This window comes from Rhamphochromis sp. 'chilingali' (genome assembly GCF_963969265.1).
Source record: "Rhamphochromis sp. 'chilingali' genome assembly, chromosome: 19".
Classification (NCBI taxonomy): Eukaryota; Metazoa; Chordata; class Actinopteri; order Cichliformes; family Cichlidae; genus Rhamphochromis; species Rhamphochromis sp. 'chilingali'.
This window is the reverse complement of record NC_137946.1, coordinates 22,230,330-22,246,633: the sequence shown is the minus strand read 5'-3', so window position 1 is coordinate 22,246,633 and position 16,304 is coordinate 22,230,330. Positions and strand designations below refer to the sequence as shown.

The 16,304-nt window shown below is 42.6% G+C and overlaps 1 protein-coding gene across 5 annotated transcripts in view; it reads right to left on the bottom strand.

The window, feature by feature from the left end:
* Nucleotides 1–1,893: 1,893 nt before the first annotated feature.
* shroom1 (shroom family member 1) overlaps nt 1,894–16,304 on the bottom strand; it is a 31,466-nt gene continuing 17,055 nt past the window's right edge. For 2 of the 5 annotated variants that reach the window (XM_080866309.1, XM_080866308.1), the window contains exons 2-10: nt 14,371–14,411; nt 9,444–12,360; nt 9,162–9,348; nt 8,837–8,889; nt 7,640–8,260; nt 6,905–7,495; nt 6,233–6,335; nt 5,336–5,608; nt 1,895–3,964 (exon numbers count right to left, since the gene is read on the bottom strand). In XM_080866309.1, coding sequence (XP_080722435.1) covers nt 3,710–3,964; nt 5,336–5,608; nt 6,233–6,335; nt 6,905–7,495; nt 7,640–8,260; nt 8,837–8,889; nt 9,162–9,348; nt 9,444–12,148 — 4,788 coding nt within the window. In that variant the 5' untranslated portion in view covers nt 12,149–12,360; nt 14,371–14,411 and the 3' untranslated portion in view covers nt 1,895–3,709. Of the gene's footprint in view, nt 3,965–5,335; nt 5,609–6,232; nt 6,336–6,904; nt 7,496–7,639; nt 8,261–8,836; nt 8,890–9,161; nt 9,349–9,443; nt 12,361–14,370; nt 14,823–16,304 lie in introns of those variants that run through there. The other 3 variants (XM_080866310.1, XM_080866312.1, XM_080866311.1) reach the window with 3 other exon arrangements.

Sequence of the window (16,304 nt, the reverse complement as noted above, 5' to 3'; positions counted from 1 at the left end):
TACTTTGAGACCACACAGTCTTTTTTCCATCAGTTAAATAGGATAATATTTCTGTTAATCTTCCTATTGATTTTGGTCCAGACTTTCATGTCATTTGGTATACCTTATATCTGTTTGTTAACACGATTATATAATCAAAGTGAGATACACGACACAACCTCAGTGCATTTAGATATGATCAAGCAGACCAGCTGAAGTTCAAACTGAGCATCAGAATGACGAAGAAAGGTGATATAAGTGATTTAGGTGATTTAACAGAAAATACTGGATATTTTCGTTCCCTAGGTGAAAATATCTTGTTGATGCCATAGTTTAGAGAATGGCCTTCGAGCTGATAGGAAGGCAGTTATGGAGAAGAGCATCTCTGAATGCACAGTATGTCCAGCCTTGAAGCAACTGCATTATAGCAGAAGAAGGTCACACCAGTTGCCACTGTTATCAGCTAAAAACAAACACTGAGGCTTCAAATCCCAGCCTCACTGGAAAAATGCCACGTGGTCCGATGAGCATCAATTTCATTCAGATAGTGTAATCAGAAGTTGGTGTAAAGGCCATAAAAGCATGAATAAATCCTGCTTTGTATCAAAGGTTCAGGCTGCTAGTGGTGGTTTAAAGGTGTGGGGGATATTTTTGGCACAGTATTATAGCTGACCATGCTGAAATTATTCCACAAAGAATTAAAGCAGTTCTGAAAGGCAACAGGGGGCCAACCTGCTACTAACAACAAATAAAGTGTCGAGTGTAGTCCACATTAATAAAAAAATGTATTTTAAAAAATATTTAGTTTACATGCATAGATGATGTATGTATTATCTCCACAATATCATTTTTTAATTTAAAAAAATGCAGATTAAGAACAAAACAGGCTCACAGGAAGTTCTCTGCTAGGAAAATTTGGACTTTCAGAAACAATGTGTTGATCTGCCTGTAGAGGGCAGAGGCGAGCTCTGATTTGAAAGCCCAAACAGGATCTCCCATTTGTGAAATAATGAGATAAAATGTTATGTCTGTACTGGTCTCCCACAGTGAATCCTGCAATGGTAGCACCAACCTTAAATCCTAGACAAATATGCCATTATTTGCTTTGAGGGGAAAAAAAACAAAGGAGGAATGAGTGTGAGCTTAATTTATTCACAATATTACAAACATGATGGAATTTGGAACTCCAAACAGGCACAAAACAACAACTCTTGACAGAAAACAGGTGTGAGACATGCCAGAAGAGGTGGGTTTACAAATGTCTGCTGCTGGCAGTCGGGACTCACTGAAATGTCTTTGCTTCTCTTGGCTTTAACACAAATTCTCCATGTATCAGTGTCACAAATCTGCAGTTTTTGGATCAAACCCGCCTTTTCCTTCAGCTAAACACAGCTGTGATTGAAAGAGAGAAACAAGCAGTGACTCAGGAAACCGCGCACACGTACAGTAGCAAAAACCAACATTTATCCGCGTGCAGCCAAGGGTCTTCTGTTTCTCCAAAAATGCCGGTCTTTTGGATTCTTTAGGAATTCCAGCAGGCTGAACGGAACGGCATTCAGCCTCTCTAACACTCCAGCCTTGCGTCAGCACAAAGGCCAAAACAAGCATACGTTTGTTTAGCAAACTGAAGCGGTCAGAGTCATAAATCTCCAGAGAAATGTTTCAGGGGTGGTGGCCAAGGTGGAAAAACTGTTTACCACAAAAACATGGAAATATTTATCCAAGGTAAAAGGGCACGTAGTTACTAAGAAAAACTGATTTATTGTTAATCACAATTTATTTACTTTTTTAAATTTATTTATATATATATATATATATATATATATATATATATATATATATATATATATATATATATATATATATATATATATATATATATATATATATATATATATGTATATATGGTGGTCCCCGTGGTAATCGGAGCACTAGGTGCGGTGACTCCCAAGTTAGGCGAGTGGCTCCAGCAGATCCCGGGAATAACATCGGAGATCTCTGTCCAGAAGAGCGCAGTCCTGGGAACAGCTAAGATACTGCGCAGGACCCTCAAGCTCCCAGGCCTCTGGTAGAGGACCCGAGCTTGAAGGATAAACCGCCCGCAGGGGCGTGCTGGGTGTTTATATGTATATATATATATATATATATATATATATATATATATATATATATATATACATTAGCCAGCAGGTGTAGATTCCTGAGAGACGATGACATTTCAATCACCTTCACAGGAGTTTTGCTGAAAGTTAACACGGCAAATACCAAAAGGAGTTCTGTCTTTCTGTTCAACCACACACACACACACACACCACAAGCACGCGCGCACACAGTGACGAACAGCAACATTAAACAGCTCTCAAAAGTGTTGGACTGAAGGTTCTGTGAGAACAGAAATGTATAAAACTATGAAAACTAGCTGACAGATTTTAATGGGGAAACAGTGGTGCAGTTAAAGGTGAGTGGATGTGCGGGTAAAGTGTGTTTGTACTTTCAGAAACAGCCTTTAACTTAAGAGAAGTGTGTAAAATGAAACAAGCATCACGTGTTTCTAGAGGGGGCTACTCTGTGGAGGTAGAGAACAGGAAACCAGTCTAAGACGCCTGAATTGAAGATTGCGAATTTTTCTCATTAAAAAACTTAAAACAAAAGGCATTTCAAGTATCAAGAATCGGCTATGCGACAAAAGGACATTGGGGAACAAAGTACTCAGTGATATAATTGTTGCTTATGTGTAATCTGCTTTTATGAGGCTTAGCACCTCCGTATGAAGAACTATTCCAGTATAAATCATCAAGGCTTTAATGAAATTAACTGGAAAAAAATTTGTACACAATTTTTCATGCTGATTGATGCGCTCGTGTACCTTTTAAAAAAGATCACCTCAACATTCCTATTTAAAACAAACCTGAAACAGGAAGAAATATTGTTTAAATGGATGGAGTAAGGCTTCCACTTGAAATGATCTTGAATCTGATTTGAAGAAATGTGCATTTAGGTTTTTTTTTTTACAAAGTGCTTTTTTCCATTCACCTATTTTTTTTTTTGGTTTTTAGTGCCTTCATTTGAAACACATTTAAAAATAAGAACATTAAAAAAAGATTAAATCTTCTACATCTATTGTACATTTTTACTGATATGATACAGTACATCGCTCTCTTTCAGACTGCTTTCTTTCACTGGCGTCCTCCCGCTGCTCAAATACAATCTTAAAGCTTATAGTAGGTTTCCACAGGTGCAGATACAGGGCTGAAGCACTAATGAAAAGTGAAGGGAGGGTTTCTGCATTGCTAAAAAAGTGTCCCCACAGCAGCTCTAATGGAAAATGTTCCACAGCTTCAGCTATCATCAAGGCACACAGAAAACCCCCCAAACAAAAACAGTTCACTCCTGTTCGAAGTAAAAGATGTACCGTAGTGGGACAAGCCTGGAAACAGTGGTGGGCGGAGTCAGTGAGCATTTATGAGTCTCAGCAGATGACAGGAAGGTAAGCAACTTCAGTCATTACTGCTCACCTCATGCACTGCCTATATAAACAAATAGAAGAGGGGTATCGTGGGTCTTGGTGTAACTCTGCTAAACTCTTTTCAATGACCAAAACAGTCATGACAGAGTGCAAAGGGTTGCAGAGACCAGCTGGACCTCTACAAAGCCAACATGTCTCTACATGTCTCATTTTGAAGAAGCCATCCTCATTTTAGGTAAGCGAAGCAAATCCAAAATTTCCCCCTCACAGATCCAGGCTGCCGGTAAGGGCCTCCAGCTGCTCCTCTCCCAGCCTCTGCTTCTCCTCCAGGTCCTTTTGCCGGATGAGCAGCGACGCCTTGGTCTGGACGAAGCGCCGGTAGTCCTGTAGCTGTTCGGCGGACAGCTGGCGTGACAGGAAGGTGGAGACGAGGTTTTCTCTGCGATCCAAGTTATCCTTCAGATCTTTGGCATCCTCCCTCTGTTTGCATAGCAGACGATGGCGACTGTCCAGAGATTGCTGCATGGAAACGCAAAGAGAAAAAATGATCAATTCTAAGTGACAGAGTTATAAGGCTACATTTCCTCTCTATTAGACACATGTTGATAACCAAAATAAATCCCTAAAACAATCATGTGACATTTTGTCTCATATTTTGGGGTGTTTTTATAAGTGACAGGAAATAAAGAGGAGTGAAAGTTGCACGATTATGTTTCAAACAGCTACAGGACAGAGGGTGCAGTGTTTCCTTGTGTCAACAGAGGGCAGGGTAGTTACAAATGTCATCGAAACTGGGTTGGAGTTTCGATGAGTCAGTGTAAATACCAGTGTTGCTGATAACAGCGAGAAAACAAATGAGCCCTCTAACAAGCCCTCAGTATGCAGCACGCTCAGCGCTGCTATTACAGAGCACAGGGCTAACAAAGAGTCTTTTCAGGGGAAAATCTGGAGGTCTAATGCATCCATGCAAACATACAAAAAATTATGCTGGAAACACTGAAACAGGTTATTCAGAAAGCGCAAGAAAGCACAGCCAGAACTCGTGTTACGCCTGTGACGTGGCCACTGGATTAATGATTAATTAAGAGAGCGCGGAAATTATTTAGGAGAAGAAATTAGCAACATGAAAACTCTTTTAAGTGAACCCCCTATCGATTAATCAAATTAATCTTCAAACATTTGATAAGCTGAAAAGTGTCAATTAAGCCCAGATAAACCCAGCAGCATTTTTTAAATTCCACAAAGTGAGAAACCTTGACTCCATTACAGCTGCCCTTCAACTTTCCCCCAAGTGGCGTGTTTGCTGTTCTAAAGTAAACAGAATAAGAGTATAGCTGAGGGCATGGGAGCAGCTGCACACTTCTAACACTTGCTCTCCGTGGTCTTTTTGCCAGGAGCTCCTAATGAGCCACAGTGTATATTGAGATCCTTAAGCTTAGTGACGTAGCATTTCTCCCAGGAGCACTCGCTGACAGTATGCTTTTACTCACATGATTTAGTGTTTATGTGTAAACAGCATCAGCGTGTGAATGGCATCAAAATACATTGAGCACATGCTGGTGTATTTGAGAGAGTTCATTAAAAAATTATTATCAGATCATTTGATCTAAAATGCTTTTAATTTTTTTAAATTATATGTGTTATGTAATGTGACTGACTGTTATGTGTTCATGAAAATCCAAATCTGAGTCAAAACAAAGGCAAGAAGGATTGAGTGATTGTGGGTTTTCTTTGCAGAAACTTGGAGAACTTTGGAGAGTTTTCAAAACAATCCCTGGTAAACAATTATGTAACGCTAATTAAAAATACTAAATTAATTATTCAGCGTTATTTTCACAATAGTTGGCATGCAGAATCAGCCAGTCAGAGTCAATGTTTCTGGTTCCCCACCTTCTCCTCAGCATCAGTGTTCTCATCCACGGTGCTCAGGGCGTTCTGTACCCTGGCCAGCCGAGCAGACAGGCACAGCAGCAGACTGACCACCCGCTCCAGGTCACCTATGAACAGGTTGTACCTCTCCAGTTCCACAGGGAGACAACGCTCACGGACCAGCACCTGTAGCGCTTCCCCGCGGGCTTTGTTCTCCTGAACCTCTACCTGGAGGGCTCCACGCGTCTCTTCATACGAGCGCAGACGGTCCTCGATGTACGAAGCCAACAAACGCTGAAAGGAACAAAGAGAAGAGTTTGAGACGCTTTAGATAAATGAGATGTGGTGAAAAAAGGATGGATATAAACCAGTTAAAAATATGTTTTTTTACATTTGCTGCCGTGGAACCATACCACTGTACTAGCAGTGAGTGTGCATGGCAGCAAGAAACAGGGGGGAGTTACTTGCTAAGCCAAACATTAGACAAGAGGGAGACACTGATAAGAGGCAGACGGCATATCATGTGATAAGAGACAGAACTATTGCTGCTTGAATAGTCCACTTAAGGCCAAATAGCTTACAGATGGTATCAATATGAAATCACCAGAGGCTCTGGTTTAAAAATTAAAACTGAATGAGGCCACAGTTCAAACTGTTCACATAAAAGCAGTGCTCATTCTGTCTGGCTTTCACTCATTTAACAAAGCAGTGATTTGAGACATACAGAGTATTTTTACCCATAAAGCAGACAGACCTTTATGGGTATGTCAAGGGATGTCTTGAATGTTTTTCAACTAATGAATTATTTCTTCTTACTTGTCGTGAGGAATTTTAATGTTGAAAAAACGATTAAGCTATACTTGCTCTGTAATGCACGCTGAACTAAACTACTCACTATTTGCATAAAATGATGATTACCTTCTTCTCTGTGATGTCAGTTTTGCTTTGCAGGTCTGCTGATTTCTCACTGTCGGGAGCAGGGGGACAGGGAGAGGCTTCCGACCCTTCCACTGTTTCAGCACTGCAATGAAATTTGGTTATGTTAAAACAACTTGATTCCTGCTGTCACAATATAGACATGCTCAAATGACATGTTTGTTTCAGGCAGGCCACATTTTAACAGCAACACAGAGTTAACTGAGCAAAGTCCAAATGTTTTCTGCATATTTAAATACTCTGAAATGCATCTGCACATTCTCTTTGTATCTGAAGTGTGCTTACATTAGCAGAAATAGAAGTGCAGGCACAGCAGTAAGCAAATATACAGGTGTGTCCGTGCATGAGATGTTACACAAGATAACAGAAGCACCAGTGGAGCTCAGTTCGTTAGCCAGTTTAAACTAGTGTCAAATTTCATGGAAACCCATCAAACTAGAAATCCTAATTACCTGAGTGCTGCACACCATTGGAAACTCTAGCTTGGCTGTTATTATCCATTCTTTACGTTAACTACTTCTTCAGGAGTGAAGAAGACCTCCAGCACAATTTCTATTTTCCACGAGTGTAAACTGAAAAATAGTCATTCCATCTGCTTTGTTTACCACTGCTGAGTTTACCTGAAGTGTTTTCTTCTGGCACATGAACATTTACCTTTCTGCTGCTCCATTCTGCTCTTGTTTCTTCTTGTAGTGCTCCTCCATGAGCAGTGTGTCCTCCGACAGCAGCTGCTCCATCAGCATGAGCGCTGTCTTACGATTGGTCAGTGGGTAGAGCACTCTAGCTAACGTCTGGTCGGCTCCGACAACTGCTTCTACAAGCTCCTCCCACTTAGGTCTCTCAGCAGGTGTCTCCTGGCCCTCCGTCTCTCCCTCTGGTGTTCCCCTTTCCTCCATCTCCTGGTTTTCTCCCACATTCTCATCTTCCATTACCAGATCTTTCTCCTCATCCACCTGATGACTGATGTCTTCGTCGGAGACCGACGTGCAGGGAGACACAGAGGTTTCACTCATCTGCTTTAGAGGGACTGCACTAGTGGAGTCAAAAACACTGTCAGTCAGAGGTGTAGTCTTGACTTCCTCTTTGACCTCTTCTTCTGGTGACAGAATCCAGAGCAAAGGATCTGTGGTGACGCCACAGCTCAGAGACACCTCATGGTTTGAATCAGGTGGCTGGCCATTACTGCTTGGTTCATTCACCGACTGCTCCCTCTCTGATTCAGTCACAGAAGATGTGCTGCCTCTGCTGGAAGTCAAAAAAAATCATGATAAAGATTTACACCTGATGAAATTTGCAAAATCTTTTTTTGATGTAATGTTTCCTGTTACTGATTAATTCAAATGAGGAAGAAACTGGTATGGCACATTTTAACATGGGGTCTAATCTTACCTGGATCTGTTTTCAAAAGGAAGCTTTGTCTGAGTGGGGGTGGACACAGTGGATTTAATCTCCCTCTCAGTGATCTCTTCACCTCCAGGGGACGGTGGGTTTGAGGAAGTCTCACTAGGCGATCTGCTAGACCTGCATTCATCTGTGACAGGGCCATGAGATCCAGGACTCACAGGATGAACCTTGGCCTGAGAAGGGGAAGAGGAGGAGATAGGGGAGATTGATCCACTTGAGTTCCTTGATCTGACTGTAGCATCCTCCTTTGAGTTGTCCTTCAACAGGGCTTTCCTCTGGGTTTGGTTTTGTGACTGTCCCTGAGTGTGCTTCTGACCAACAATCTCTGGCTCTTTTCCTGTTTTCTCCGAAACACTTAGTTTCTTCCTCCTTCTTTCCTGCCCCTGGGCTTCTCTTTCATCAGAAAAGTCTGGTCGTCCCATCTCACTCGAATACCTCCGCAGATGATCCAGCTGTTCAGAACTTTTACTCAGGGCTGACACCTTTGTCACCTGGGATACCCCAAGCTCTTCCATGGATTTTCCCCTCTGTGACGGTACACGGACCTGGTGATGGTCCACAGGAGCTGACTTTCTCGAGGATTCCTTAATGGCAATCTTCTCAGAACTAAAATAAGAACAGAATCAGACATAAAGATTCATGGCAACTGTAAGTTACTTTGGAGCAGAAACCCTTGCAATGACGTGTACCCCGCAGTGGCCAACACAAAGAGAGAAGAGCAACCATTCACACCTAAAGTAATTTTGAATCACCAATTAACCTAACCCTACCAGCTGCAGTACCCAAAGAGAACCCACGCAGACATGGGGATGTCTGATTCGAACCTCTCGCAAAAGTCCTAGCCACTGTGCCACTATTTTACCTGAACATGAATCATTTCTAGAAAATAAAAATATCAATGTTCAAAACAGGAGACTCAAAGTCGAAATCAACATAATTTCAAGAAGTAGGCTAACTCATTGAAACTGGTTCAGTCCATTACTCTTCTTTTACGGTCCATGTGTAAATCTTTTGAAAGGAATGTCGGTTTGCTGGAGGAAGTTGGTGTTGACTTTCCAGCACCACAATGAAACAAGTTGAACTTTATAGTCTGTACCACAGTGCACACATCACTGACCTAATACTTCTCTGACCTAAAACCCAATAAAAGTGTCCCAAATTATCTGCAGCACTGGTACATACCTGCTGGTCTCCATAGTATTAGCTGGTAGTAGATCCTCCTCATATTCATTTGCCTGCAGACCCAAAAAAAGAACAAAAACACTGAATTTAATTTGTACTGGTGTCAGAAATTACTACACTGCCAAGTGAACATGACCTGAAATATTTCGCTTTTATTTTAATTTTGTATTATTTACGTTGCTGCTTTTTAAATGCAATACAGACTCTAAATTAATTAACTATATCTGTGAAAGGAAATCTACAGGTGACTTTAGTAAGGAATGTCATATTAAGGATACATCTAAGGGCTTTTTAATGATATTGCCACTAATTTGGCCTACTTTACCTCAAGTGTGTGCGGTGTGGATGTGGAACGGTTCCTAAGGAAACTGGGTGGTTCTGGCTGGTCCAAGAGACTCTCCGCTGATGCAGACTTTCCCTGAGAAGGACCTTGGCTCTCTCTCCATCTGGACTGATTTTGCTGGCCACTATATTGGCCTGAACAGGACTGTGCTGAGAAGAACTGTGCATACCTGTTTTGTGAAAATTAAACAGAATACTTTAAATGCTTGATTTATCCACACTACACACTACAAGGGCAGAACCAAAAGAAGCTTCTCAGCTGTACCTGATCGAGCTGGTGGAGGAATCGAGGATTCGGCCTGCAGAGTGGGGTCTGTTAAGCTTCTTCTTTGTATTTTTAGCTTCATAATTCCCCCATAGAGACCTGGGACCTGGCCAGTCAAATGGTTTCTCCCCAAGAGAGTGCCTCTGTCTGGGTGGAGGTGGTATCTGAGACGTTGGTTGCTGGGGTTCGGTCGCTTTATGGCCCGTCTTACGCTCCATGTAATCCACCAGAGCCTGATGTCGCAGATGTTTTAGGTTTGTCTTCGAGGTGCTCGAGGTTGAAAGAGCTCGACCTCTTGTCTCAAACATCTTCCTCCGTGCTTCAACCAATCCCTGCTCTTCTTGTGGCACCTGCTCCTCTCCCTCATTTTGATCCAAAAACAGGTCGTCGCTTTCATTGCCAAATGAACGGCAGGCTGAGTGGTGTGGGCCACCGCCGAGGTGGTTGAGTTTCTCTGGCTCCGAGTAAGACATCTTCTTCTGCTCAGGAGTCAGTCTCTTTCTGCTTCCAATTCGTGCCACCTGTGGCTGGGCAACATTTGTTGGCCTCCCACTTTCATTTTCATGCTTTTTGCCAATCTCCATGTGATCGCTGATGTCTTTTTCTTTTATGCTCCCCTTCTCCATCCCTTCTGAAGTGACAGAAGGAGTAAGCGTGTCGCTAGAAGTCTCTGAGTCCTGTGATGAAGAGAAACGATGAATCACTCCAGGTCTCAGCTCTGGCTTTTCCCTGATCCGGTGTGGCCACGACAGCTGCAGGTCCCTCCTTTTAAATGACGTCTCCCTCAGAACTTTTGACTGAGCATCCTTCAGCTTCTCTTTGTAGTACTTTTTAAATGAGTCATCCAAGGTGTTACAGGCAACTGAAATATCATCACCTCTATTATTCTTGCTAATGTCACCCTGTGGAGGTGTCTCACTGTCATTTATTGGCACAGCACCTTGGCCTGTTTTGTTTAAGACTGTTTCCTTGCCTTTTACACTGATCCCAGGCTCATTCTTGGGCTGTAATGCTGCTCTGCTGGCACCAGTGAGGTGGTACAGAAGCGGGGTTGTTTCCTTGTTTATCCTCTCACTTGCAACATCCCCTAAGGGCTGCCATTTCCCTCTCTTTGCATGATCGTCTCTCTTGTGGTGGTTGGACTGCTCATTGCTAATCAGTGATGTATCCTCCATTGTTGGTGAGGCTGATTGTGAGCAGCTTCTTTCGGGACCACAATAAAATATAGGGTTGCTGGCAGTGTGCCGGCCAATTTCTCGATTCTGCACTGTGTCGATTTCTTCTAAGGCATCGAAGCTTCGTGAGGACTGCGTCAGCTTAAAGGACGGTTTAAGTTGCTCCCGACTCTCAGAGATCATATCTTTTCCTGGGGTAACAGAAGTGAAAACATCATTTTCATCTAGAATTGTACCACTGAAAGAGCGAGAAGTCTCTTGGAGAGGTCTAAACAAATTGTCCATTGTGCTGTGGCATCTTTCTCTTAGCTTGTGCGTCTCCAACACAGTAGAGACTTCACTTCCAGCCTCAGAACCACAAACAGAAAGAGAGTGTGTCTTCAAACCAGACTCAGACAGCTTACACACTCCAGTGACAAAGTAGTATTGACCCTTGTGCTGAATGCTGCTGCCGCTGATAAGACTCTGATCATTACTCCCCCAGGGGTTGGCAGCTCGGGCTGGCTCTGAACCAAGCCAGTCGTAAGCAGAATGTGCCCTTTTGCGCTGACTTTCAAGATGGCGCTTACTAGCTTTGCTATAATGGTCTCCATTACATCCACCAGTGCTCGGGGGCTTTTTGGCTGGCAGGTGGTCAGGCTGACTTGTGCCTCGAGGAATAGATCGGCTTAGATTGTTTGCTGACTTCTGCTGCTCAGAGGCAGCTTTGTTCTCTTTGATGGATAGGTATTCTGGGTTCAGAGGCAGCCTGGTCTGATCATTAGGCTGGAAGTGGGGTCGGTAGTTTGGTGGCACCTGTGCCTGTGGCTGCTGCTGTTGAGAGCCTCTCCAAACTGGGTATACTGGGTCAGAAGTGAAGTCCGAGTTGCTTGTATCAGCATTAGCTGTCTCAGGTTTTGTGGCATTTAGATCATGGTGCTGCCGAACTTGGGGTCTGGCCTTCTGATAAGGCTGCTGGAGCTGAAATTCAGCATTATTATGATGGATGTTTTCAAAGTTTTTAGTAGCTATAAAACTATCCAGGCGTGCTGGAACTGGAGGAGGACGGACAGGAGGGACAGCACTTTGGGCTGAATTCCCCAAATGCATCTCTCTTTTTGAGAGTGCTTTGTTGTTGGTATGGACACTGTTACTGCCATTGTAGTTAAGGTGGTTTACATTAGTGTTAGTTTTGTTGCGGTACTCCTGGGTGATAGATTCAACTGAGCGATAGAGCTGGTCCATGGTCTTTGAGTCAGACTGCAGAACCTGGGTCGGATGGTAAATGGACTTTATATACTTAAGATCAGCATAGTGGCTGAAGGAGTTTGGCTGAAGGTCCTCTGGAAGAAAGGGAGATGGATAGTCTGGGGCAGTGGAACCACCAGAGAAGGAGCTATAGGCAGAGTCTCCTTTGCCGTGTTGGTGGTGTGCAAGTTGGTCGACGATGCTACTGCTGGACTTGGCTGGGGAAAGCCGGCTGACAGGCATGCTCAGAGGATGCAGATCCACGTTGCTCATTCTCTCAAAGTGGAAGTTGTAGGAATCCATGGAGGACTGGGGCGAATGGCAGGAAGGGAAGGGCAGAATCTGTAGGTATGGTGTACGTGTATGAGCGCTGATGCATGTGTCTTCCTTGTGGTTGAAACTGGGAAAATTACCACAAACACATCTGCACCAGGTTGTCCGTCACGTTGGTTACTATTTAGGTCATTTTCCTGCCTTCTTTTTCTGCAGTCAGAGCCCCATGAAACAGTCTGCTCCTGGGGAAGAAAACACAAACACAGCACAGGCCTGAAAACTCAACTTAGGCTTAATTTTTCAGGACAAACATGGTACAAATGACTTTGTTCATGTTGTTCACATTAGGCTTACAGGCAAATAACATTAATATTTTTTTCTTATTAATGCATGTGAGATAGTATTTTGTAATCAAAAGCAAAATAAAACAGTATCAATCAAATAGGTTTAGATAGTTAAAGTACAGTCCCTTTAACACAATTACACCTTTGTCTGCCTCAACATGTACTCAAAATTAATACTATTATGTGAGCAAGACAAGTTTCATGCCATTTTTTTTGTTTTAGGGTTCTTACAGTTCACGCCAGCTTGGTTTTGTGGGTCAGTGCAGTTAACCACCTGTTGAAGGGGTCTGCCGTTTTGCATCAATAAGACCTCTAATTAAGTTCCCTGAGACTAGCAGAGCACGTTGCAGCACACTCATGAAAAAATGTCAGGAATTTCATATAGAAGAACAGAAGCACCTGAGGATTAGTCATGTGACAGGTGTATAATGCATTGTTATACACAAGTGGCTCATAAAAACATTTGTTTTCCTCTTATTCACTGCACACCGCAGTATTTGATCTATGTATTTGTTTTGTCAAATGACTGTCTAAAATATGATATGTTAAGAGCAACATAATAATCAATGATCAATGCACTATTTAATTATGAAAAAAGATCACTATCCTCTCCTTCAATGTAAATCTAAATGTTTCAGAAGCAATATCTGCAAATATGTAAAATTTTCAGATTTTATCAAGTTCACCACCTGACCCCGTGACTGGAAGATGCTTTGCACCGCTAGTGTCACACCATTTCAAATGACACTTTTTATCTGCAACATTATGGAAACCTTATGGAACATTATGGAAACCTTTAGAGTGGAGCAATTGCTCCACTCTAAAGGTAACTGTTCTGACATGTATATACAATATACTATTTAATGTTGAGGCCACGTGCCTATGTGAGTGATGTGCTGCTAACAAACAGATTCTGCCAGTTTCCTGTTTGATCAGGAACTGAATAGAAACAATCAAATTTAGATTTTATATACTTATTTACTGCATTTTAAGTTCTGCAGTGGATATTTGTTCATATAGTCACTGCAGTTCATTCTCATACAAAAGCCAGCTCTCGCAAGTGACTGCGGCGTTTGAGCGTTACAGTCGACTCTCCCATGACCTGCATGCATTTCTTTCACTATGTCATCAAAGTTTATAGTCACACACCTGTCATGCATACACAAAAGCAAATGCTACTAATATAACAGAGTCAAGCCAACCAGCCCAGTTTTAGGGCTCACCAGCGACCAGATTTTGCTTAACTAATTTTGTTTCCTGTGTAATCGGGAATTATTTCATTCACAAACCACAATGATGACTTGAAATTCCTTACAGTCGCTTTCAAAATTTATTTTTTTTCCCAGTGTTTCCAGGTTTTTTGCCTGGTATTAAAAAAACTGCATTACAGATAATCCGAGGTGGCCGTTTTGCATATACACAAAACCCACCTCCCAGGAGCCATTCACAGCTAAACTACAGTATTAAGGGGGGTATCCCATGTGTTTATGAAGGGCCTTCTGATCTGTAGTGTGTTACTCTGCGTGTGCCTTTGTGTGTGTGTGTGTTTTCTAGCCATCCTATTTCCACTGTGAACAGAGAGAGGCTCCCAAACAGGGGAGCGCTGAAGTGGAAGTGATGGAGGGGACAGGCAGTGACAAAATGTACAGAGGGGAGAGAAGGAGGGAGGGTAAGGCAGAGGGTGACCGGCCCAGACAAATACTCTCACACGCAAACCACAACAACAAGAGACAAGAGAAGTGAACAATGACAACAGGAAAGCTGAACACAAGTTAGAAAAACAGACCAAGTGTCACAGTAGCAAAACGGAGAGGGAACTAATCTGGAGCTCTACTGTGTTCAGATTGGATTGAAAATGTATAAACTTTAGGGAACACCATCAGAAAGAAAGGAAAAAGAAAAACTCACCAGAAGTCTGAGTCAAAGTCACTGCCCTTCCTGATTTCCATCTGAAAAAGAGAGTGTTTCCTAAGTTTAATCTGAAATAAAGATCTGCCAATTGATTTCCATGCTTGTTTCTAATTCAGAACATTGTTCGGCTTCTAAAGAGGGACCAGACCAAGTAACCAGGAGAGCCAGATATTAGAGAGAAGACTTCTAGCGGGTTCCTTCTCCCCCCACTGAGACCCGAGGCTGCCTAGCGGGGACCACTGATTGGCTAGCCGATGACGTCCGGCTCTCCGATGCACAATGAGCGCAGCGGAGGGAATATTTCACTGCTGCAGATAGCTGCTAGTGCTGCCGGCCGCCTAAACAACAGAGAGCGAGAGAGGGGAGGAAAAAAAAAGAGGCCTCGCATTCCTGGCTGGCTTCAAAGACGGAGCACAGCCCGGGCGGCATTCATTCCCAAGGCCCTGAGCCCGGCACATGGAGACTAGCCAAGGCAGGAGGGAGGGGATAATGGTGGTGGGTCGGGTGGGTGTATGGGTGACCTCCCAGCCTCCACCCCAGAGGGAAAAAAAAAAAACCAGTCACAAAGAACAGCTATCCCCCACTTTCATCCTAATTTTCCTCTTTCCACAATTTCTACAAGTCGCCTCTGTATTTCTTAATAAACTCATAAACTGGGCATCACACAAACAAAAGTATCACACAGCAGTACTGCAGTATTTGTGTTGGTTTGAGATAAGTGGCCTCTTTTTAAACCTACAAATGTAAAGCATGTTCACCATGTCAATAATACACTTTGAATTAACAGGTTAGTTTTATTAAACCCTAAATGGGCACAAAAGGCACAATATTAAAAGAAGACTTAAACACGACACTGATCAGTCAGTCACACGAGTCAACAATAACCTCATCTTTCAAAACTCCTGCGTGATTGTGTAGTGTTGTACAAAGAGCCTTGTTGCTTTCACTGTTGTTTTCTATTGAGGCTGGCACCACTAGTGCTCCGCTATGCGGGATCTTTGTTACTGTCAGCCACATCCACGATGTTCTAGTGATTTCACTGCTGGCTGACTCCACCTGTTGTAAATGTACTCTAACTTTTGTTTATGATCATGCTGAGAGAAGGAAAGAAACATTAGCATGTAAAACTGTAGCATTATCACTGAGAAAATTGACTATAATAACACTTAAAAAAACAAACAGGCAAGCAAAGTTGGCTTCAAGTATGTTGAATGGTCAATTGTTGAGCTAGATTTGAGCTTAAAGCAATTTCCACACGTGATTACAAAAGAAATCCATGAGAGGGGTTGACCTTAAATATTGAGGTTACGCATAAACAAGGATAAGCTCATGACCACTTTCTGCCTGGCAACTGAGCTAAGGACTATATCATGGCAGATGGAGGGGAGAGTAAAAAAATTAAGAACTGCAGGCTATTCAAAAAGCAGATTTTTTTTATGTTTAAAAGAAATGGTCACAGGAGGAGCTTGTTTTTAATTTGTTAGGAAGACGGGATTCATAAAACCAACAAATGAGAGGAAGAGAGGTTAGGCTGATCTAGAGAGGGAGGAATGAAGTATGGGAGGGGGGTGTTAAATTCTTTCTTTTTTTAATGTCTTTTATTGGTGATTACGTGTTCCAGCGTGACCTTCACCATGAAGCCACGAGACTGGACCACCAAGTCTCTGAGAAACAGATATGACTCTCAGAAGGCAGAAATAGAAAAAGAGAGGATGCCAAGAAGATCAAAAGAAAGAAAGACAAATATGCAGGGAGAAACTATTAAAACGGTTAATCCTGCTGGCCCTGCTACATCTTCTGAGAAAAATGACAACAGGTTGGTTGATGGACACCCTCCCAGACAGACCGCAACAAATGCTTCTGTTATGAGCCCACAAACTATTGTTGGTACTGTTGCTCTTAATTAGAATACTGAATAAGTGTTTTTCCAG